This window comes from Quercus lobata, chromosome 7, assembly GCF_001633185.2.
Source record: "Quercus lobata isolate SW786 chromosome 7, ValleyOak3.0 Primary Assembly, whole genome shotgun sequence".
NCBI classification, from domain to species: Eukaryota; Viridiplantae; Streptophyta; class Magnoliopsida; order Fagales; family Fagaceae; genus Quercus; species Quercus lobata.
Window position 1 is genome coordinate 30,213,483 of NC_044910.1, and position 24,552 is coordinate 30,238,034.

The 24,552-nt window shown below is 36.1% G+C and overlaps 2 protein-coding genes across 6 annotated transcripts; one reads left to right on the forward strand and one right to left on the reverse strand.

Annotated features, from left to right (window-relative positions):
• Positions 1-874: 874 nt before the first annotated feature.
• On the forward strand, positions 875-6,338 carry LOC115953725 (bifunctional protein FolD 1, mitochondrial-like). 5 transcript variants are annotated; one of them, XM_031071491.1, is made up of 6 exons: positions 875-1,153; positions 1,410-1,636; positions 4,126-4,442; positions 4,983-5,219; positions 5,300-5,467; positions 5,905-6,338. In XM_031071491.1, exons 2-6 carry the CDS (start codon positions 1,432-1,434, stop codon positions 6,073-6,075), a joined length of 1,098 nt encoding a protein of 365 aa, XP_030927351.1. In that variant the 5' UTR covers positions 875-1,153; positions 1,410-1,431; the 3' UTR covers positions 6,076-6,338. The 5 variants fall into 5 exon arrangements, with proteins under 5 accessions (XP_030927351.1, XP_030927349.1, XP_030927350.1 ...); XM_031071489.1 differs by having other exon boundaries at positions 876-1,153; positions 1,374-1,636; XM_031071490.1 differs by having other exon boundaries at positions 876-1,153; positions 1,382-1,636.
• A 528-nt stretch (positions 6,339-6,866) lies between these two features.
• On the reverse strand, positions 6,867-23,455 carry LOC115953726. The gene is made up of 15 exons (XM_031071494.1): positions 23,089-23,455; positions 22,595-22,722; positions 22,358-22,490; positions 18,341-18,497; positions 18,176-18,254; positions 17,784-17,824; positions 17,519-17,635; positions 17,279-17,359; positions 13,561-13,623; positions 13,429-13,480; positions 11,694-11,768; positions 8,689-8,736; positions 8,466-8,501; positions 8,303-8,377; positions 6,867-7,255 (listed from the first exon to the last, which is right to left on the reverse strand). Exons 1-15 carry the CDS (start codon positions 23,246-23,248, stop codon positions 7,187-7,189), a joined length of 1,314 nt encoding a protein of 437 aa, XP_030927354.1. The 5' UTR covers positions 23,249-23,455; the 3' UTR covers positions 6,867-7,186.
• Between the last annotated feature and the right edge of the window lie 1,097 nt (positions 23,456-24,552).

Genomic DNA, 24,552 nt, shown 5'->3' on the forward strand with positions numbered 1-24,552 from the left:
TCCTCTTGCAATCCAACTACCTCAATGGAAATATAAATTTTTTTTTTTTTTTTTTTTTTTGATAGAGGCCCAAATATAGGAATCATAATGAAATGCATTTTAATGGGGGAAAATAGGGTTCAACATTAAGTGTAAGATGAAAGGTAAATGGATAAATATTTTTATTTTTAACACTCATTTATTTTGGGCAACTAAAAAAACACCTCATCTATTAAATTTTTACTAATTACTACAATTAAAATGAACATTTTGAAGATTTGGAGGCCCTGGTCCTATAGCTATAGGCTCATTGTAAAACCCTCTCGTTGCTTCAAAAGAAACGAGAGGATTTTACAATGAGCCTATAGGAAGCTATTCACTTGGCAAATCTACTGAAAAATTGAATCCTAATTTGATTATTTAGCCTGATGAAATCAATTAATTACGTCACATGTATAAAAAGTAATGTAGCTTTACTTAGAATAGTGTTTTTTGGATAGTTATAATAATTGAGGGGGATTTGAACTCTAAATGTTTTTATTGAAAAAATTAAAAAATGTCAATTAGTTGAATTACAAGGCTCTTAGCACTTAGAAATTAAAATAGTGTTTGATATGATATACCTAAAAGAATATGAAATTTTAATTGATAAATCTAATTAAACCAAACATATATTTTTTGGTATAAATGGTTGAACAATTATGATACATGACATGTTGAATTGTGATTTTAATCATATAAGAGAATTATGAAACAATGTCAAATAATAATGTAATAAGCAGATTGTGGGCCTATATAAAAAGAAAAAAGAAAACTAACATTGTATAACAAGTTCAAAACCCACCTATTGTAACTATCAAAATTTTCCTATAAAAGGGAGAATAGGTGTATTTTTGGGCTAAACAAGTGAGCGAGTGGCCCAAATGAATAGAATGAAGCTAATTAGTGAAAGGGCCTAATCCAGTATAGTAGTGAAGCTGAAGAAGTGTTCCACACGCTTGCATTGCAACCTGATCCTTCGAGAGCTTGAGCTTGTGCATAGCTTTTAGTTGCCGGCTGCTGCTGCTTCATTTTTTTTCTTTGTTGTTGCAGACTGCAATCGCCCACATACTGGGCTGGTATTATATCTTCTCATTCCTCAAGCTCTCGCCAAATTTCTTGTTCTCTTTGTCAGGTCAATCTCATTTCTGTTGCTAATTTAATTAAACTATTATTATTGTGGTAGACTTTTGTTGCTTCTTTCGATTTTGATAAAATCAATATTCAAAAGATCCAGTTCAACATTTAAGTTATGTATGCAATTAAGGTGGTTACTTTAAATTTCACATATTTTTTCTTTTCTTTATCTGTGATTGTTTTGTTCCTCGGTGCCAAAACTTGACACAAAAATTCAGTATAGCAGTTGCTTGTACTATGTTGAAATGATGTAGTACTAGGAAAAGGAAGAGAAAGATGCTAAGGGTGGCAGTGGCATTGGCATGGCAGAAGAAGAGAGTAGGAGGAATGAGAATGCCATCAATAGCAGCAAGGGCTGTTCATGCCTTAAAGGATGAAAACTGCCCAATTCTGATATCTCCATCTCTTGTCTCATTAGACCTCCCTGATATTTGGGCTTCTAATCCCAACCCCCATGACTTTCCTTCCGCTCATAAATGCTGTAAGTACTTCTTTTACCCATCAATTTGGTTGCTCTGATTTCAGCATTGTGGTATAGCATCAAAGTTGATAGTCATGTATCAGATTCAATGTAAATGACTTTTGGCAGTCTGGTCTTATGAACTGCCCTGGAAACAAATTTTTTTTTTTTTTTTTGTATTTTGATTGAAAATGTTACTTTTTTGTTTTGTAGAAATTATCATATTCAATTTTGGTAAAAGTGTCAAGCGCACTAAAGCGCATAGGCCTCTTGGAGCCTAGACACAAAGCGCAAGCATGCACTTGATTGAAGTAAATCACATATATTTCAAATATAATATCTATTAACCTATAATAGAAATATATGTAACATTTAATAAAATAATATAACTACTCAAAATTTGTATATTTTACCTATTAGGTAAGAACAATTGGTTTCTCAAAAAAAAAAGGTAAGAACAATTGTATAATGTTTGTAAGTTCAAATTTTACTTAAGTTATTTCAATTCTTAAAACTTGTATATAGTTGATTGAAAACAATTATCAATGGACAATATCAAAATAATCAAGTTGTAGAAAGTTTAAACATAACATTTTATATAATTCTCGTGTTTCATAAAAATACATAATCATGATGGTTACGATTGAATGGTGTATATGGTTCAATCAACATCTAAAAATTAGAGACCAAAGAGCACAAGAATAGTAAATTAATTTTGTTCGTATCTTTTGACATGTAAATAAGTAAATGTTTGTGTAATACACCTTAAGAATAGTGTTTGTATAGTAAATCATTGGTCCGTGTCATTCTTCATGATCAAGCAATTAATTTTGATGATTCGTATCTTTTTTAGCAATAAAATAAAAAGGCGCACCTAGGCATGCTTTGAGCTTCTTCAAAAAGCGCCAAAAAAGTGTGCCTAAAGCGCGCTTCATCAAATGAGCCTTTTTTTTGGCCATGTGAAGCTCTCAAACCTTGGGGCTCCAAGCTTTGAGCTTTAAGCACTCTTATAACAACACTGGTTGTATTTGATATAACTCTATCACTTCTATTGCACAGAATCTCAATGTTGAGCTTTGAAGCAAATTTGTGACTAGTTTCACACAGAATGTTGCCAATGAATGAGTTCTAGCTCAAATGGTATCTGTCTCCCAAAAAAATACTCAGCAGGTGAACTCACTGCTTGTGTAAGTTACCAATCAAAAGAGAAAATATAATTTGTTTTATATCTGAAAGTGACTACAAAGGTGATTTTCTTCATTTGGACAACAGCATTGAGGAAAATTTTTAACTGTTGATAATTTGTGGAGGTGGCAAGTGGTTGTTGTGGATTGGTGTTGTATATGTAAGCAGAATGGGAAGCCATTGATCACTTACTCCTACATTGCCCTGTAGCTCGAGAGTTATGAAATATGATGTATTCATTATATGGGGTTCATTAGGTCATGCCACGTGGTGTAGTGGAGTTCTAGCTAGATGTTCAGGTAAGTTCAACAAACACTGAGCTGTGGTGATTTGGAGTATGATCCCTCATTGTCTAATGTGGGGTATTTGGAGGGAAAGAAATGCACATACTTTTGAAGAGAATGAAAGATCAATTCACAATTTGAAGCTTTTTTCTTTTAAACTCTGTTTGAGTGGGCATATGCTTCAAGTGTTTCTACCTTTAATATTTTGCATGATTTACTTGATTTTTTTACCTTCACTTTTAGTTAGTTTAGACTTTTTTGCTAATACTATAGCACACTACCTGTGTGCCTTGTTTTTTTGTTGCATCTTCACATCTATTTTTTAATGAGGTTCTTTACTTCTCCAAAAAAGGAATGAGCGCTATTTATTTTGGTCATTGTCATCAGCGACAGCTTCAATAATGTCTGTTTTTCTAGTTCTACATTGACATGCTTCTCCTTTTTTTTTTAGGTCTCTCTCTCTCTTCGCTAGTTGGTTATGTAGTAAAGTCCCTATAATTTTATGTGACTAGGCAGTATTGGGTTTTAGGGGTTAATTAGGTTAAAGAAAAGGACTTTATTTGGAGTTGCAAAAAAGATATTTCCTGTCTAATCATGCTATAGATGTAGCAGTAACTACATGTTTGGTGCTGGCTATCTTTGAGCTTGTTCTTGAGTTCATTGATTTTATTCACAAAGTGGTTTACTTGTATCATATTTTCGTTAAAACCTGTTGGATTCAATTTAAGGTTGATTGAATCTGGGGTTCTAACAATCTTTTTTCTTGCCTATTATATCTTCTTCACCGAATGACCTTATTGAGCCAAAATAAATAAATCTGTTGTCTGATTCCCCATTCTATTGGTATGGGATATTATTCACATCCTGTTTATCATTTTCAGTCAGTCCTAGGTTCTGGACTGCTACCGAGCTTGGTTTGATTTCTAAATTTGATCATTTGGATTTCCTCTCTATTTTTGCAATCTTTATTCTGAGGGTTCTTGTTATCCTTCTTCTTTGTATGCTTAAGATCTGTGGTTTGATACATGACATTCACCACAGCCAATGAGCAGAATGCTGCAATAATTGATGGAAAGTCAATGGCAGAGGAAATTATGTCAAGAATAGCTTTTGAGGTCAAGAGGATGAAGGAATCCATTGGAAAGGTTCCTGGATTGGCTGTCATTATGGTGGGCCAAAGAAGGGACTCACAAACTTATGTCCGCAACAAGATAAAAGCTTGTGAAGAAGCTGGAATCAAGTCAATGATGACTGAACTGCCTGACCATTGTAAAGAAGACGAAGTTCTTAATGCTTTGTCAAGATTCAACGAGGATCCATCAGTTCATGGTATTCTTGTGCAACTTCCTCTTCCACAAGTAATTTCTTAAACTGTCATAACTTCTTAACCTTGACCTTTAGCTGATCTGAATGTTAACAATGTGAATATCTCAAATTTTTAGAAGATTGTCCATTCCTAGCTTCCCTGTTTATGGGATTTGTAGACCTAATGGTGAAGTCTAAGCATTTTATGAGCATGTTTAAGAATGCTTTGGCTAGAATTTTGTGTTTTCCTTCTCATCTGAATCTACCATAGAATCTGCCCTATTGTGAACCCAATTGGCAGTGATTTTGGACTAGTGATATCATATGGTTGCAATTTTAAAAGATCTCCTTTATCCCTTGAAAATGTAGTAAATGATCATCAAGACCCAATATTCGTGGATTATATGCTAAAAATTTCTAATCTTTGATGGGGCCTGATCAGATTTGAAATCATATACAATGTCTGGATACTTGGTGGGTATCGTTAGCTTGTAGCTGTACATTATTAGCAACTAAGTATTTGAGGTCTATATACATGATTTCAGAACTTGCTGGTGTTGTATGGATAACTTACAACAATATGTCTGGGACAGCATTTGGATGAGGCAAAAATTTTGGATGTGCTGAGCCTAGAAAAAGATGTGGATGGCTTTCATCCACTAAATATGGGAAATCTTGCCCTAAGAGGAAGGGAGCCTTTGTTCATTCCATGCACTCCAAAAGGTTGCATTGAGTTATTGATCAGGTCTGGTGTGGAAATCATGGGGAAGAGAGCTGTGGTGATTGGAAGAAGTAACATAGTTGGATTGCCTACATCCTTACTATTGCAGGTGACACCCATTTTTTAACAATTTACTGCATACAGTGGTTCTCCTCCTAGATTTTAAGTAGTGTTCAATTTGTTTTGCAGAGGCATCATGCGACTGTCAGCATCATACATGCATTTACCAAGAATCCAGAACAGATCACCTGTGAAGCTGACATTGTGATTGCAGCTGCAGGAGTGCCTAACCTGGTTCGTGGCAATTGGCTAAAGCCTGGTGCAATTGTTATAGATGTGGGGACAAATCCAATTGAGGTAACCATCAGACTTCTCATTTATTTTGCCTATTTTTGGTCACTTCTGTCTATCATTGCCAGACTAGTGGCATTTTGTGCAAAATGGATATGAAGTCTACTCTAGTTGAGTAAAACCACAGGCCTACGTGGCAACCAATAGATCACAAAAAGGGAGGAGAAGTAGAAAAATTAAAACACAGCCAAGAATTTGGGACCGAGGCTTTGTTGTTGATGTTGTTTTATTTCTTTTTCCATCGGTTGCCATGTAGGCCTGTGGTTTTACACTTTTACTCAACTGGAGTAGCTCTCTCCATCTCTTTAAACCCATCCTTAGTAAAGGTGCCATTTGATTGCGGGTTTGTTGGTAATGATTATGCCATCCTATTATAGGGGTGCGTTTGCCATAAGTTAAAACAATATTTTTCAGATTTAAAGATAGGATTATGAATTGGGCAGGACCCTAGCTGTGAGCACGGTTACCGTCTCAGAGGAGATGTTTTCTATGAAGAAGCATTGAGGGTAGCATCCTTAATTACCCCTGTGCCTGGAGGAGTTGGGCCCATGACAATTGCCATGCTCCTGTCCAACACTCTTGACTCTGCCAAACGTGCGTATAACTTTACTTGACCTGTAAAATTAAACACTACTAAAATTTTATATTTGCAGGGCATTTATCTTAATGTTTGTAGTCCTTATTTTTTTCCCTGCTGAATTACTACGTTTGTAGTCTTTAACTTTGTTTATTGTAACTTATTGATGTTTAACCACGGGTGTATTTTGCTGGAAATTGATCACGACTGTCCACTAGACTCAACAGACGTGAGAAATTTGTAGGTCTTCACCATCTTAATATAAGGCCTTCTCGTTACCAAGTTCAGTAGCCAAAAAAATGCCGTTGTTACAGTAAGGATTGTGACTTCGGAGGAAAAGTGTTGTTTTGAGGGTTTAACTTAACAAAGCAATGAAAATCAATGCAAAAAAATACAAAACAATATGCCACAGCACTCGATGAGTAGCAGTGTATTCAGGGAAAGTGGTGTCATGTACTACAGCTACATCCTCCTTGCGTAGAAGAAGACCACATGGCATGGTATCAACCTCCATCTATCTAAGAGGAATGTTGTATTTAACAGCGACACAAGATACCACCTCATCTTCAGGACATGGCAATCAACAAGTATCAATGTCTTCAAACATCTGTATGATAATGAGAGACACTAACAGGATTAAGAGCGATTTCTCAGGCATTAATTTACAGGTCCGTGCCAACCTGACAAGCCTAATAAAATACATGGCGAGCAAGCTACCATGCCTTAGACCAGACCTAAAATTTTTTTTTTTTTTTTCCTTTTGTAATGAATAACTATTGATCAAAATCTATCTGGAAACCTAAAGTCGTATTCTATAACAAATATATAAAACCAACATTTTGTGCTGCATAAAAAATTGTATAGCGCCACAGTAAATAGTTATTTCTTGGGTGCTCTTAGAACATGACATCATCGTTTAGTATTTAAGAATCAACTTTGTCAGCTTACCCGATAATATACAAACATTACAAGATTCTTCGCTGAAACAATTGTAGCAAATCCTGATGATGGAACTGAGTAAGAACAATCCTCAGGAGATGCAATGAAAAGAGGTATTTTAAATAAAAAATAATACAGATGAATGACAGAAATCATTAAGCATCATTAATGAAGGGTAATAATACATCCAAGGAGAGATCCACTCATCCTCACTCTTCAGTTACAGACTGCACTGGCTCTACGACTGGAGGTATGCAATCCACCTTGTAGCGAAGCATCTATGTAACAGAATAATAAATAAACTATCAAGATAAAATTAAATAAATGTCAAAAACTCCTGACATCAAGTATATGCCAAAACCCATTTGCGAACATTCCTCCAACTCAAATGGACTCAAGCTTTTGGAGTGAAAACAGCTAAAGGTTATCCCAGAGGAAGATTTAATTTAGAGAAATGCTATAAACACAACAAATTTCACAATTGCTAAGTTGGCAGGTTATTACAAATTCTCATATGCCCCCTCACTAACACTACTTTATTATCCACCACTAACAATTTACCACCTTAGACAAACAGTTGTGAAATTTATTGAGAAATATATTGCGACTCTACACTCTTTGTTTTATTTATTGTATTTAACCATGTATACGGTGCCATGTCTTTTAAAATTTTAGTTGAAATGGAATTATATATACTTTCAGATTTATAATATTCATTCCGAACCATGAAATATGTGTGTGTGTTTGTGTGTGTGTGTGTGTGTGGGGGGGTGGGGGGGAACTCAAAAAAGTGAGTTTTATGTTTATTTTTAAACCTTGACAACTAACTTAAGAGAAGAACTGCCAAAAAATTGAGCAGGAAGAAAAAGGTTTTTTTTTTTAATGCTCTTAACGCAGGTGGTAGAATTAGATGTCAAAATAACTCAAATGAACTTTCCTACGATCAGTGCAAAATGAAATGAATCCCAGTGGTATATTGCAGGAATGGTGTCAACAACTAGAAGCGTGTTAGGGCCAGGTAAAGCTTAGAGTTGTCAAAAATGGAAAGCAAAATTTATGCTTTAATGGAAAATACATCTTTCAGTGAACTAAATGGTAAGAAAATGTGTATTATCACTACTTCGTAATACCCAAAGCTTCATAGCTACGTATGATACGAAGTAGCAACTCAAGTGGGGAGACCAAAAAAATCTATGGAAGCAGCATACATTTTTTTTATAGGTATATGATCGTTTCGTTAAAAAGAGGACAATGCTCCAGTACACAGAAAATATCCTAAAGCAAAGCAACTCCTATTAGGGAAGCAGTAAAACAGGCCTGCTTACCTTCTTAAAAAAGGTTGAATATGAGTTGTCCCAACTCAATTTATAGTTTCCCACCATACACGTGCAGAAGTTTCCCTGCAAGAATATGAATTTGGAGAGAATTACTATCATTATATTCTAAGCCATGTTAAGACTAAGATGCATAGCGAAAGGGTAAACTCACTTGGTCAGACTCATAGCGCCGGTAAGGTAATATCAACTGTTGGACATTCATCAATGACACAATGTAAAATACGATAAGTAAATAATTACAGTTAAAAAGAAAGAAAAGAAAAAAGAAGGGAGAGGAACAAAACAAAATATACTATAGGAGTGGGAGTAGGAAAATTTATTCACAACATGGTATATTAATTAACAAGCTATGATAGTTCAACAGTTCAACTTACACTTTTTTCTCCAGAAGAATTTGTAAACTCCACACTAAATCCGATATCCTGAAAACAACAACATAAAAATCAACAATGATGGGAATGATCTGATAACTGTAATGTCAAACATTTTTTATAAACAAGCCATATTACGTTGACCACATCAACAATTAACAATCAGATACTGATATTAACGTCTTTACTACATCAAAATCCAATACATGGATAATACTCAGCAATGCAGGACAAAAACAATTAAACAAAATGCTGACATAAAGACAACACTAAAATTTAGAGAGAGAGAGAGCACCTTCCTTTGTTCCCTCAAAGCACCAATATCAGCAAAAATTCCTCAATCAATAATTTATAATGCCATAAATCCAGGTCAAATATAGGCAGTAGACTTCTATTTTTTTGGTATGACCCATACCTACCTAATCTTAATCATACATAGGATATTGCGTTATTTAATACATGTTTTATAATAATGGATGAAAGGTTCAGATTAGGTATGTGGTACATACCAAAAAAAAAAAAAAAAAAGTGTTTATATAACATGCTTGTGTCGTCTGCTTAAGTGGATATAAGAAATCACTTTCAAATTCATAATTACAATTTGTACACTGGTTAATCAGTACTTGGTGTGTAAAGGTGCCTAAACGGGTGTCTTTCTTTTTATGGACAGCAACTAGGTATGGGATACTCACCATTGATAATTCTATTAAGAGAGGTCAGTCCCTCGTTAATAGATGCTGCTTATACTTTTGTGATGGGGAATCTGGATCATCACTACTTCATTGAAAGTTTTCTCATGCCTTATGGTGTGCAACTTTCGAAGTGTTTGGGATTCAGTGGGTAATGCCAAAGTTAGTTAGCTCTCTTCTCTTTGCCTAGAGAAATTGGTTTGATAAGCACTTATCAACAATATGGAATATGGTCCCAGCATGTTTAATGTGGATTGTTTGGCAAGAGTGTAATACTCGCATTTTTGAAGAGAATGAGAGACCTTTGGACCTCTTAAAGACTCTTCTTTTCAGTTCTTTGTTTCTGTGGACTCTTATTTGGGGTTGTACAAGCTGTATTTCAATTTCTGATTTTTTACTCTCTTTCTTTTTGCTCTTGATTTGGTTGTATTTGCTCCTTCATCAGAGTGTTCACTATCATGAACATGATGTTCAGTGTTTTCAATAAAAGTATTATTACCTATCAAAATAATAATAATTAGTACTAGCTGCCTCCTTGCACACACTCTATGCATGTGCTCAGAGGCTCTCTCTCAATCTTAATTGGTTTATCTCTTAATTAAAAACTAAATCTACGAAGTGAAATTGGAGGTACACTGGTCCTTTTTTTTGGAGAGGGGGGGGGGGGTGGGTTTAGATTATTCAATTTACTTTGTATTCTCATTATTATGAATTTTTATTAAGTCACCTCCAATTAGATAATAGGGTTATTTTGGAAGTATAAAATGTGGATCAAAACTATTATTCTGACTTGTAATTTTGTCACATGCTAAAACTACCTTTCTAGTAACTGACTCTAAGATATGGGAATACAAAAGAAATCCGGCAGAGGCATTAATTTAACAGGATATCCACACACGTACACACTATGCTCAAACCACAACCACACCATTTGCATGGATGACTTGATTAGTTTTTTACGGAATAGATTACAAAAAATCCTGTGTACATGGGTTGCACCCCTCTTTGCCTTTTACTATTCAAAAAGAAGAAGAGATAACAAATAGACCATACCACAAGAATACCAGTCAACTCATTGAGAAAACTTTATCTTCTTTTTCTTTTCTTTTTTTCTCTCAAAGGGCATAATGTCAGGTAGCTTCTTGTTAGTATTTTAGCTTTTGATGAATAAGTCACTTTGTAAGACATGAACAATGCAAATGCCCATCCATTTTCTAAAAGGATTACAACTTCTTGCATCATGTAGTCCTACAACCCTCCTTTCAGTACACACACATGCATGCATGTGCATTTGTCAAATGAAAATTTCTGCATCTACAATGATCTTAATTAAGAACCTAAAAGTAACAACATTATCATTCAACTTTATGTCCCTACAACATACAACAATTATGCTATTTGTTCAAGACCGTTTATTGCTTAAATACCAACTTGATTTTGACATCTAGATTCTAGAATGCAATGAGAGATTATGATGAAGAAGGAAGAGAAGTCAGCATCGAGAGGAATTAGGTTTGGGTCCAAGTATGACAATAATCAAAGAAAAAGGAAAAAGAAATTGCACAAAGTACCCTGGGGGGTATACATTTTAGTGGTAAAAAAAATTGGGATGAGGTTGGATTAGGTGTCTCAAAACTAGCAAATAAAATTAGAAATTTATATACATAATAAAGAGCAGAGAGATAGTTAACAATTTCCTCAACGTGGGTGTTGTTAATTGTATAATTTTGTTTAAATGATCATGCTGGCATACATTGAGATTTGAGACACAACAATCTAGAAGTACAATTGACCCAATTAATTTTCCAACTCTATATTATATTAACAATTTTGATTTAAGACACTTAGTTAGTGTTATCTTCAAACTTAGTACAAGCTAATATATTCAAGATCTATCTCATTTCTTTTTTCTTTTTTTCATTTGATAAGATCTATCTAATTTCATTAAGCCAACTCAACATTTTGGTGTACCATATATTCTTCAAAAAAATGAAATGGTACAGCACTTCTTCCCAATAGAATAAAACTAGGTAGATTCATACAATCTAGACCTCTCAATTCATCCACCAGTCTCTTGAATAATCTCCATAACCAATCAAACTCAACATAGTAACTGCAGTGAGGTGACTAAAAGAGATGCAAAGATAACAAGATATAAGAAGCATGCACTGTGTGCACCCCTTCTGCTCTACAATTTTAAGAATCGAGAGAAAGTAACAGGAAAAGATACTAAGTTCAAATAGCATATCACAATTAACAAAAAGAAGGAAGATGATAGAATCAAGTAAACACGACAATCAACATTTAAGAAAAAAATACCATGTTCATCTTGCCTTGCACCAAAGAGAAATCCCAAGCAATATATGAGTTCACCGAGTCCACTATCAAAGAAACCTATAAAGGGAGTGATAGTATAAAATGCCATAGATTAGGAAACAGCATATGTAATTAAATAAGAGACATGGAATAACATAGAGATGATATAAGGAAGGTCACAGAGCCCAACCCAGCCATCTTCCAATATACACATACAAACTGATCTAACTTGGTGCAACAAAAGAGGAAAGGAAAGTTCTAAAGGTTTTAGAATACGGTTTTGGCATGATTAGTGGAATGTTGAGACCACTTGATCCCAACTCAAGCCTAAACACATTCTAGATTTAGTGCCATTTCCATAGGAAGCTAAAGTTGGTGACAATGAGGAGAAATTTGCCGAGGAGGGAAGCACATAAAGGCGAAATCTAGTGACCTGTCCATGTCCAAGCCAATATGCAGACTTGGATCAGACACAGGCATGCAAAAAAAGACAGATTTGCACCACCGATCTAAGGTTAGACACACATCAGATTTTTTCTTCTCAGCTTCAAGCTCTCTCTCTCTCTCATGGGCCAAAAATTTCCAACCTTAGATCAGTGACTGGCTAGCATCAGCAGCCCATCACAACTCATCTTTGACCAGCAATGGCGACCCTTGGCTAGCTTTTTTTTATTTTCTCTGATTCTCTCTCTCCTCTGCACTTTTCTTTCTCTCAGGGATTTTTTTTTAAGTAAGTAATAATGAATTTTACTCAATCAAAGAAAGCTTCATCTTCATGGTGATAAACACAAAGTACCTTAAAATTACAAAATATCCAAAGAGAATATAGGGACTCAACAAGGTTTGAAACAACAAGGGCTCCAACTGATCAAGAGATATCTCCACATCCTCAAAAAACACGACTATTCCATTCCTTCCATATTAACTACATCAAATAGGCAGGCACTAGATTCCACACATCAGAGGTATGTTTCCCAAACCATTTTCTCCAACCAAATAATAGAGTTACAATTGTCGAATGCATCACCCATTGAATCCTAAACATTTTAAAAACTTCACTCCACAAAATATTAGCAATATCACAATGGAGCAAAAGATGATTTGCGGCACTTCTAGTCAAAAACTATCTCATCTTGTCAATTATCACCCCCCTCCCCCCTAGGCACCTAAGAATAAATATGATAATAAAACAAATACACAAACTCCAACTCCCAATAATGAAAATCTCTGTGGAACTGCAAATTCTAACTCCCAACCACCTTGTAGATAATCCAACACAGTAAAGACTAAAACCTCCCCATCCGCAGAATGCAAACAGATCGGGGTACAAATCCTTCAAAGGAATGTGTCCACATCATTTGTCATACCAATTCTTATTTGTTATTTTTATTCTATTCAAGAGCTAATGTAGTGTATTGACTAATATTCTATTTGAGAACTAGTGTTTTGTATTGACAGGTGATAGAAAACTTTATTGAATAAAACTTGTGTACATTATGGCTCGTGATTTCTACTAATATTTTAATGTTTTGTGGATATGAAATAAAATTTTCAATTCATAATGTTGTGGACTAAAAATTATTGAACTCCAACCCTTCCGGTGCTCAATCATGAGCAACTTGAGGGGCTATATATATTGACTCTCTCAAAAGGTTAGTACCTCAAATATATAAAAAGGAACCGTAAATATCTTTCTACATAACCTCTTCATAAAAGAGTTCACAATTTGAAAACAAACCTCATGAGTTCTTCCAGCTGGAACACTTATCTCTTTGTAGTCATCGCCTTTCCTGAACAGAACAAAATAACACGACTTTAGATTGCAAGCTGGTACCAGCACACATGTAACCTGAAAGCTTGAAGAACTTACCCTGCTTCTAATGCACCGGCAACCTCTGCTGATACTAAGAAGGGAGAATTTGCAAAGACCTCACTGATAAAAACATAAATGCAATTAATACATAACTAGCTAAACCTAGCAATAACACAGTCAAAGAAACAATTGTGCCCAATAAAAAAAAAATATGGCTTATCTAACTTTGCAAGAATCATCTTCTTCTTCTTTTTAATTAGTAATAATGCTTTACTGAAAATTAAAAGAAAACTATCCCCAGGTACACAGGCAGTTTACTAAGGATACAACAAATCTTCAACTAAAACTGCATAAATCCAAGAATTCCTATAAGGTGGAAAAATTAATTAAATTTAAAAATTAAAAATTAAATAAAATAAAGGTTTCCTCTAAGGTAGAAAAAGATTGGCGACTTAAAGCACACAACCAATCAAACATGGATGGCAAAAGATACAATTTTAGCTGACGATTGCTCAATCCCATCAAAAGTCCAAAGATCTCTCTCCCTCCAAATGGTCCACATAACACAATGAGGCATGGCTCCCCATACATCAACAGAATGATGGTTAGCAAAGCCCTCCTTCCAACACTCAACAACTCCACCAACTTCTTCCATATTAGCCAGTGCACTCCAAACAGACAAAACACCAGATCATGCACAGTCACAATTCCAATTTTGCCTCTAGCATATTTTTATCTCCTTCCCCCAAACAGACAAAACACCATAAAAAGTCGTATTTTATCTCTTTCCCTTAACCATAAACCTGGATATTTTGCCTCTAGCGTGTCTCTTCTATGAGCATAACCTTTTCCAATTCCAATCTAATGCTCTCCCTTCTCATTCTCTCATTGAATGACCACTGCCGCTATTCCTCTACATTTTCTGATATCCAAATCACCTCTACTAGGTTTTTCTTCCTTTCCTCTACAAATACCTCCTTGTTCCTCTTCATCAAATCATTTTTCAATAATTTGAGTTTGTTGATTAATACAAAACTAGATGAACCATTAAACTGATAGTTGTTCCACCACTCTCCCAACTTTTTCAAAAACCCTTACTCTTCAACCACTGTTATGTCATCGATGTCAAGGACAATAGGGAAGTGGTCAGATAATAACCAAGGGAGAATTTGCTGATTTGAACTGCTAAAATGCTCCTCCCAATTTTATGAAAGCAAGAATCCATTGATCCTTAATGGACAGGTGATCATGGTTGTTGGACCGTGTATGAGTGCCCTCTTCCAATTGAATATCCACACCAACTCAAGCTCTAAAATGAAATCAAAAAAATCCCCTCATTGCTGAAGTTGCCCTACTAATATCCACTCCCACTCCAAAAGCTGGTAACATTGAAATCTCTGCCTAAACACCATGGGTCTACCTATAATGTACACCACTACCAATTCCTCCCATAGGTGAATTCTTTTAGAGTATACATAGGATCGTAGACACCCGAAAAAAGCCAAACAAAACTATCTACTATATTCTTGAACCTGCAGGAAACTGAATGTTCATTGGTAAGCTTTTATTCCTCAAGACTTTGTTTGAGTGTATAATGCTTTGGGTTTATTTTCTTTTGCTATTTTGCCTGACTTTCTTGATCAATGTACTTTTAGTGTTTAATTTTTGTGTACATGTTGTACGCATACTGTGTACTTGCGCAGATCCTTTTGAACTTCTTTAATGAATTTACTTATTAAAAAGATGTTCATCTGTTGCTTCATTTATTTTGATTATTGCTCTTTTATCCCATAATAGCAAAACGCCCCCTGGAGCTCCAATTCAGAGCAAATGTAAACAATTCACACTCCCGAGATATATCTCATTCATTCCCAAGTTTCATAGACTTTCTTGATTGCTGTAATTTTCTTTAATTTTCCTGCACTGCTAGTACACTTCCTGTGTACTGGGTGCTGCTTCTATTTTCTTGTATTTTTATAGATTAATAAATTTGACTCACTTATCTAATGGGGGAAAAAAAAAAGATATCTCACAAAATGGTTCCCTGCAAACATACCACATCTAAATTCCAACCCTCAGCTTCTTCCCCCCTTCAAGATATCAATTTGAGCTGCATGATTACTTCAAAAACAAACCCCTACCTTTTCTTGTTGAATTACCCCTATATTCCCCTTTACTTACCTTGTAATTAACTGAATTGGTGAGATTTATCAGCTCCTACGTTCTTTTACCTGTAATGTATCTTTTGTTTTATAGGTAAATAGTAATAAGTTTATTGATATCAAAAAAGGAACACCCTAGTACACAGGGAGTGTACAAGGGGTCAAACAATTCAAGGACAAAAATTACAAGAATCTAGAAAATCAAGAAAAGAAAAAAATGATTGGTTTCGTAAAGCAGCCAACCTGTAGTGTATCTTTTGTTGCATTTTATTGGCTAAGCAATTGACAAAATTTATCTCCACCTATTTTCAATGGCTTGGTGACATTTATCAGTTCCTATGTTTCTTTACCTGTATCTTTTGTTGCATTTTATTGGCTAAACAATTGACAACTTAATCTCCACCTATTTTCAATGGCAGCAAACAAGCTCATAGCCTCATCCTCAAAGCCCTCCAACAAAACCTATAGAAATTTACTGAAACACTATGTGTGCTTCATGACCCATGCTGAAACTTCCGGGCTTAAAAGGTCCTTTATCCCCAAGCTAGCGTCAAGTAGGAAATTCAGTGGAACAATCTCAGACAGGCCCTCGTACAAGACCAATTCCTTGCCTATCTCCCTCTCAATCTTTTGTTTCCTGATACTCAATGCATGAGATAATCCAAGATGCTGATCCTTCAACAAACGAGACACAACCTTTGTCATCAGTATATACTGATTTTCTCGACCCTCATAGTGGACATGTGACATGTCCTTGATCCTCAACCAATCCTTTGTTTGATTTGAACTCTCACCCATTTCAAAGTTACTTGGGTTCTTTTCTAGTCAAAGTCCAATTGGTTCCCCCTCACCTAAGTCCAAACCCAACTTGTTAAACCCTGTGGGACCCATTTAAATGCAGCCTTTTTTGCTTCATTTCTCTCCCACAATATTCACCTCTTCCCTTGTTCGGAAATAGTTATCTTTAGCCCTATACTTTGAATCTACATCTGTTACTCTACTATCATGCACGGGTTGGATTCTAGCCAAAATCTATCCTCTTTGTATGCAATCTATTTCAAATCTATTGCTTTTCCTTTAATATTGGATGGAATTTCTGCTTCGCTTTGCACCTTCCCAATCACCACAGCCACATAAGTTTTATGTGCCTCACTCCATTGGTATTGTTGATAAGCCCATATCTCATCTTCTAAAAGTGCTTTTTTCAGACAAGTGAAAGAATATTTAAATGTTTAGGATGACCAAGTGACTAATAATGGCCCAAAAGGCCATACTAGAATAACACATCATGAAGCTAAAAATACTAATGCTTTAATGACATGAAGAAATCTATTGACCAAATTTAGAACAACCCATACAGTCAGTCATTTAAACGCGAAATTTAAAAGAAAGAAATCCCTGGAACTCCAAGATCCTAAGCATAAATAAAGTCAAATACTTAAAAAGGCCAGAAAACCATACTAAGAACGCAAACATTGATAGGCTAATAATTTTATCAAAAGAAAAAGAATTAAAAGGTAAAGCAAATAGTCTTAAAACACTGCTATTATTAATTAATAACTAACAGAAGTAAATTTAGACACATATCACACATGAGTGCAGGATGCAAATACCCCATAAATTTGATGAACCTTTCAAACTCGGATGTATAGACATCAATAGCTTTTTCCAAGACAGCTACCTGTTGCCTCTTTCTGCCCAATACAAATACACCAAAGATGTGTTGAGCCAAAAATAAAAAACAAAAGAAGCATCACCCCCTCACAGGGAAAATAAACAATTAAATATACTAATAATCATAGAAGCTATCAATAATACTTAACACTAGGATACAAAGATTGCAGAATACTCACGAATTTCCTGCATCAAACCGCCCCCATAATACCAAAAGAAAGAGACGAATAGAGATAACCATTGTTGTAAGACTGTACAAAGGCGGCCCATAACGTTGCCGTTGCTCTTCCATAGGCCTAGTAATGAACAATTTTCAGTATTCTAGTGTCATTTAACATAATCATCTAAACCATTTTACATAATGATATCTATCATCATCGTAATGGAAAATTACAAAAATCAGGAGAAGAATAACACGCTAGTCCGGAAACAAAAGGCATATACCCATCATCATCATTAATTTGCTGAAGAAAATCTAGCAAAACCTGCACGAGGATGAGTAATCAAAAGATTAAAATATGACCATTGATTCATGAACATGAATAAAGTCCAAGGAGAATAAATATTTTTCCCAATGCATCTTAATTTAAGTCATTGACCTAGACTGTATAACTACTTGCTCTAAACTACCTCCAGTACTTGAAAAGGCGATAGCAGTACATAGGATTACATGAGAGAACCATAAAGGGGGCAGTAAAGTATACAATCATCCTGCTTCTGCTAGTGAAGCAGGACTGGAGCCACAAGCCCAAACAAGTACTACGACTAGTTGACTACTAGGCAAATCTGACCAAATAAGTGGCTTCAATTTGGGGAAAAGGCCAAAAAAACACAACCTGTGGAACTCCAACCAAGTACTTCACAAGGGTTTTGTAGACACCCGTGGCCGAACCAAGTTGAGCTAACTGTCTCCTCCTGGGGGGGAAAAACAATTACATCATAAGGTCATTCAGAGCATTTGCAAAATTGCCCAAAAAAAAAAAAAAATCGCAGGGCCTCACCTTTCCATCTGTTGCTTCCACAAAAGAGCATATCTATCGCGTATACTTCCACCAGAATTTACCAAAGCATCAACCTCTGCTTGTTTATTCCTCTCTGAGCGCTCCCGCTGTTGTCTAATAAGTGTTCCCCGAAAATCTTGAGGCATATAGGTCATAACTGCAAATACATTCAAAAATCCCTTATAAAAAAAAATCAATAAAATGTTCCAGCAGTAGCTGGAGACACTACTCTCAATACACATTAGTAGAGTATCAGCAAGGATATGCATCGAGAAGCAATTTAGGAATCAGCTGCTAAGTGTATCGCTAGTTGTGCTTTACTGATAAATAAAAAATTGCATTTCTTGGTGGGCATAATTTGAAATAGTATAGCATTATAGTAGCATTGAGATGATCCTCTATAAACTCCAGCATAATCTTTTTTCCTATTTTAAGAGTACCATATGGAGAAATTTAATTTCTTTAGATGTTTTCATTGCCTGTAAGTAAGAAAACAGCTTCAAGAGGAGAACTCCATGTTAAAAGCTAAACTCCCATCTGATGTCACAGTCCCAGTCCTAGTCTGTTTTCCATCATCCCTTCTAAAAACTGTATCAAACTAGAGTCATGACTTTAATACCTATCAGTCCTACTTGAACAATTTTGTCAACATTTCATCACTCGTTAGCTTCAACCAGCATCAGAATACCTTGAGGCTCTAAAGCCTGAATCATAATTTTGAAAGCTTAAGCTTGACTGGCTTTAAAAACACCTAATGTTTTCCTATCATACCTACAATTTTGCCTTCAACTAGAGTTAGTAATACTAATCTTAGAAATTAAGTTATAAACATTATCAGTAATGATGAACGTAACAACAAAAGAGGGAAAAAAAAAATTAACTAACATTGATGCTTAAGAGGGAGGATCAACTATTCGGATTCCTACTCACTCTGTCAAAGAACGTAAAACAGTTGACCATCTTTTCCTTTATTGCTACTTCTCAAGAGCCATATGGTTAGGCTCAGACTTAACCATCAGGACCTCAAATGTGGAGAATATCTTCCCTGAAGATGTGGTTGTCAAAATGGATACTAGATAGAAAGAACTCTCCAAGACACAGCTCTGGTCTCCTAGTGGTCTTTACAATCATTTGGAGCATCCGGTTTCAAAGAAATCAAGTGACCTATGAAGGGAAAACTCTGAATGCACATGAAACTCTACTTACATCTACAACTTTGAATCTTTGATTGACAGGTACAACAAGGCCTATGCTGATGCTCAAAGTCCAAAGAGGAATACAACACTCCCTCCCCCCTCCCCCCCCCTTCTCTCTCTCTCTCTCGGACACGGCCAAGAAAATTGCAAATTTTACTCATACCAGATATAGCGTGGAGAAAGGAAGAGAGGTGGAGTGGAATAGCTTCTGTTGGAATATCCGAAGAAGGTGGAAAAAATTATAGATTGACACAGCACTAACTATAAGAACAGCAAAGTAACAAGAGTCATAGCTGCTAGGGAAGCATTTGTTAAGGCAATAGAGCAAGGATTTCATAGAATCATCCTACTAGTAGGAAGCAAGGAAATAGAAAACTTTTGGAAGCGTCATAACAAAATCCCTTGGCAAATATCAATAATGTTTGAAGACTTAAAGAACCTCCAGCATTGAGGAATCCAAATCAACGTCAAAGTCATACCTGGAGTGATTCTCACTTAAACCAAGACTATAGCCACATTTGCTACTAAGTGCTATATGAATTGCTTTTGCCTTTTTTTTTTTTTTTTTTTTTATGGGATGATGTGGAACCCTACCATGGCAGGGCCCTTTGGATCCACCTTCATGGAGAATAAACCACATATACACGACCCCACTTGCTAGAATCATGTATCAGGTAATCCAGGGGAACTCCTAGTGGGGAACGAACCCAGGATGTATGACTCTACAGCTCATCCCAAGCCTCCAACCACTAGGCTGCACCTGGACAGGTATGAATTGTTTTCAGTCTTGTATTAACAATGTCCATGACTAAACTCTTGTGTTATCCTTTTCATCTAGTACCAAAAAAAGGTCTAAAGAAGTTAGGAACCTTTAATCAGGCCTTATTAGGGATCCAAGAGCCTTGTTGCTCAATGGGATCAACTGCTTTCCTTTATGAGGAGAACTAGGGTTCGAAACACCCCCCCCCCCCCCCGCGGGCGCTTGCAATAACAATTTAATTATTAAAAAATAAGCCTTAATGGGAAAATGGTAATCACACTTTAGGAAAAAAAAAAGAAAATTTATGGAGGCAAATAATAGTTACGAAGTATGATAAGGAATCATGTAAAGGTGGGGGGGGGGGGGGATGTATTTTGAAACCTGTTAAAGGAACCCATTGTTGTAGCCTATGGGAAAAGTATTAGAACAAGATGGTTATGTGTCCTTTGATGTCGGTGATGGTAATCGTGTATGGGTTTAGCACAAAAAATGGTGTGAGACTCATCCTCTAAAGGAGTTGTTCCTAGAGTTGTTAAGCCCATTAGATAGCAAAGCATCAATTCACTTAACATTAATTTTTTTTTTTTAGGTAATATAAGTTTTACTGAATAAGTACGCCATGTTCATGATGATGAACACTGTACTTCAAACAATTACAAACAAATCAATAAGAAATGCTAACAGCAATTCACTTAACATTAATTGGTCAGATAAAGGGGGAGGTGTGGAGCTAGGATTTTTTTTGATAAGTAATAATTTTATTGAATACCAAAAGAGTCACCCAAGTATAAAGGATGTATACAAATGGGGACAACACAGTCAATCACTCAAATTACAATGATCTATCAAACCACAAATCGAACACAAAGAATGACAACCCACAACTAACATCCAATCCAAGAAAAATAATTTAAGATCAGGCAAAGATCTTTGGAATTCTCAAAGATTTGGGCATTCCACTCTCTCCAAATACACCACATCAGGCAATGCAGCACACCTTCCAAGTAACACCCTTTTGATGATGACCGTGTGGAGCTAGGATGTTAGACTTCATAGAGACTTTAATGATTGAGAATTAGAGTCAGTAACTTCCTTTCTAAGTCTTCTTTACTCGAATATAAATAGGGGAGAGAGTTGTTATAGATTGAGTTTGAGATTGAATAGCTATAGTAAGTTTGATGTTTGGTCATTCTTTCTTTGATAAGTAAACCTAAGACTTAATACAAACACATTAACCAAAATACTCATTCTAGGTTGTCTTACGTGGTATCAGTGCAGTTTCTTTCCCAACGAAGAGTATTTGGCATGTTAAGGCTCCAAAGATGGATCATCTTTTGAATGGACAGCAACTTGGGGTAAGATTCTTACTTGTGACAATTTCATGAAGCGAGGTTTTACTTTAGTGGGATGGTGTTGTATGTGTCAGTGCAGCAGAGAGACAATGGATCACCCATTCGTACATTGCTTTGTAGCTCATGAATTGCAAAAAAATTATGTTTTTAGATCTTTCAGGATTCAATTAGTGCTACTGAATAAGATCATAAATATCTTCTTTGGTTGGAGGAATTGATTTGGGAAACGTTCTTCTAGATATTCGGAATCTAGTTCCTTTATGAATGATGTGGACTTTGTGAAGGGAACAAAATCGCCATAGTGTTGAATATGTTGAAAGTTCGGTGACTCGATTGCAAAAATCGATGCTTTGTTCGATAGTTCCTGCGTGTGGTGTTTTACCAATAGTAAATCTATTGTTGATTTTGAATATTTTCTATACTTTTGTACATGATAACTTATTCTTTGTGGTTCTTTAAAATTCATTGTGATCTTCACAGGTTTCTTTTTTTAATGAAATATCATTACTTATAAAAAATACTATGGATCATATATGTCTCTAAGTAACTTGTTAGAAGTAGTGTCTGGTGGAGCTTGAAAAGCACTCAAATGCGTGAAATAATACCAAAAAATCCCCAAAGAATTAATAAGTAAAAGTAACTGACATAGCCAACAAACAAAAGAGTGCTAGATAAATGGAGAGAGAGAGAGAGAGAGAGAGAATGTAACCAGTATCGAACACACGATCAGAATTCTTATGTTGGAAAAACTCCAAAATCTTCAAAGTGTTTTGAATTTTATCTTTGAGCTGACTGAAAACAGTCGCAAACTCAACATCATCCGGTGTGGACTGCTGCTGAAGCTGCAATCAGATCAGAAGCGCAAGATAAAAATGTGCTCAAGCCAATAGAACAAGCACATGGGATGAAGAATGAAATACTGCCATAACAACGATATGTATCTTACCACTGCTGGCCAATTAGAAGTTTCAAGTAAAAAAAGCGTCTCTTCCATATGTTCTCGATTCTTCCACATGTTCTCATCGATTTTATGGGGAGGCTCACGGTCTGCTTCATGTACCAACAAGCTTTCATCTAAAATTACAATGACAAACCATGTGAAGTGGCTGAGGATCATAATTCAACAAACCAAAAAATAAGAAATGCAGCTACTATAGGCATACTTTTGTTACTCTTTTTCGGCTTTGAAATTCATGTCAGATAGGCATAAAACAATGTTGCAAGTTTTTTAAGCAACTAGGAGGCTAGAGAGAGACGTAAAATAATAACACAATTGGCATCATCATAATACTAGTATAAGTAATTGACGGGGTAGATCTGAAATTCTGAATCACACAAAAAAAAAATGTTAGGAAATCAAAATTCTGTCACATAAAATGATCGATCTATAGTGTTATTAATTAATAGATAAAAAGGAGAGAGAGAGAGAGAGGATGAAACCTTGAGTGGGAGGAAGGTGGTTGAGCAAATCGTTAGCGGAAGAACGAATCTGAGAGGAAATGCGAGAGACGTCATCAGAGAGAGGTGAAAATGGGTATTTGTCGTAATAAGAAGCGAGATAAGCCCTGGTTATTGGGACCAGACCATCTGTAGAAGCCATTGTTTTTTTTCTTTTTCTTTTTCTATCTGGAGAATTTGAACTCTAAATAAATACTAAAAAAGAATTGATCGATCATTCAATGTTCCCATTAACCAATGGGAACTGGAACGGGGACAACTGCTTTTGTTTTTGAAATGGAAGAGGAAAGTGAGTCGAGACGGCACTGCTTGCGTTGCGTCAGCGTTCGTAGAGTTCAATTGATGAGACGTGTCCACTTCAATTCCTTTTCCATTAACAAGAAGGGTAAAGTCTAGATCACCCATTACATACAACCGGGTATCGAATCGAAGGAAGGAATATCTGAAAGCATAAGTCAAGCATGCTATTTACAGATATACCCCCACTTCCCCCTCACACTCACCGTGCAATGTGCCTTTAGCCACCCACCCCAGGCCCCACGTTTAACAGACATCGATGGGTTCTTTTCGCACGTATTCACTGCTTTTGTAACTTCGGTTCGGTTCTTTTTCTTTTTCTTTTTTAGTTCGATTCATGTTTGGGTTGGTAAAGGGGCGAAAATGGGTAATTACCCATAAAAATCTAACTATTCAGTTAGTTGGTCCGGTTTGAAAACAATTTGGAATTCTAGCAACTCGAGCCTCAGAGGCTCGATTTTGGACCTCTAAATCGAGCCTCTAAGGCTCGGTTTACGTGCTTTGACATGGCAAAAAACACGCTGGAGTATACGTGGAAATCGAGTGTCTGAGACTCGATTTCCACGTGGAGTAGACATGGAAATCGAGTCTCAGACACTCGATTTCTAATAGGAATTTTTTGAATTTAACGCTCTCTCCAATCTAACTCTCCCTCATCAGTCAAACCCCTCTCTCAGTCTCCGACCCACTCTCACTCACCCTCTCCTTCTCTCACTCTCTCAGCGTCACTGTCACCGTCACCGACGCCGACCCACTCACCCACTGACCCTCTCAGCCTCACCGGTCTGACCTCTCACTCTCTCAAACCCTTCTCTCAGTCTCAGCCTCACCGACCCACTCTCACTCACCCTCTCCTTCTCTCACTCTCTCAGCGTCACCGTCGCCGACGTCGGCCCCAACCCACTCACCCTCTCAGCCTCACCGCTCAGTCACCCTCTCACTCTCTCCCTCACCGACCCACTGTCGCACGTCCCTGTCACCCTCTCTACTCTCTCACTCGCCCTCTGTTGTAACTCAGTCTCCAGTCTACGCGGTATCTGAAAGAAAAAGAAGAAAAAAAGGTGAGTCCCTTATGCATTTTGCAATGTAATCAGTTCATTTTTTTTTTTTTTCTATTTTGGTTTCTGTACTGAATTTGTAATAGAGGTA

Bases quoted from the DNA above. Each gene is read 5' to 3' on its own strand.
- LOC115953725 (XM_031071491.1), top strand. From the start codon at position 1,432: ATGCTAAGGGTGGCAGTGGCATTGGCATGGCAGAAGAAGAGAGTAGGA. The intron at 4,443-4,982 runs GTAATTTCTTAA...TGTCTGGGACAG, and splicing joins TGCAACTTCCTCTTCCACAA to CATTTGGATGAGGCAAAAAT. The intron at 5,468-5,904 runs GTAACCATCAGA...TGAATTGGGCAG, and splicing joins TGGGGACAAATCCAATTGAG to GACCCTAGCTGTGAGCACGG.
- LOC115953726 (XM_031071494.1), bottom strand. From the start codon at position 23,248: ATGGCTTCTACAGATGGTCTGGTCCCAATAACCAGGGCTTATCTCGCT. The intron at 11,769-13,428 runs GTTTGTTTTCAA...CTCCCTTTATAG, and splicing joins CAGCTGGAAGAACTCATGAG to GTTTCTTTGATAGTGGACTC. The intron at 8,502-8,688 runs GTAAGTTGAACT...AATGTCCAACAG, and splicing joins ATTCTTCTGGAGAAAAAAGT to TTGATATTACCTTACCGGCG.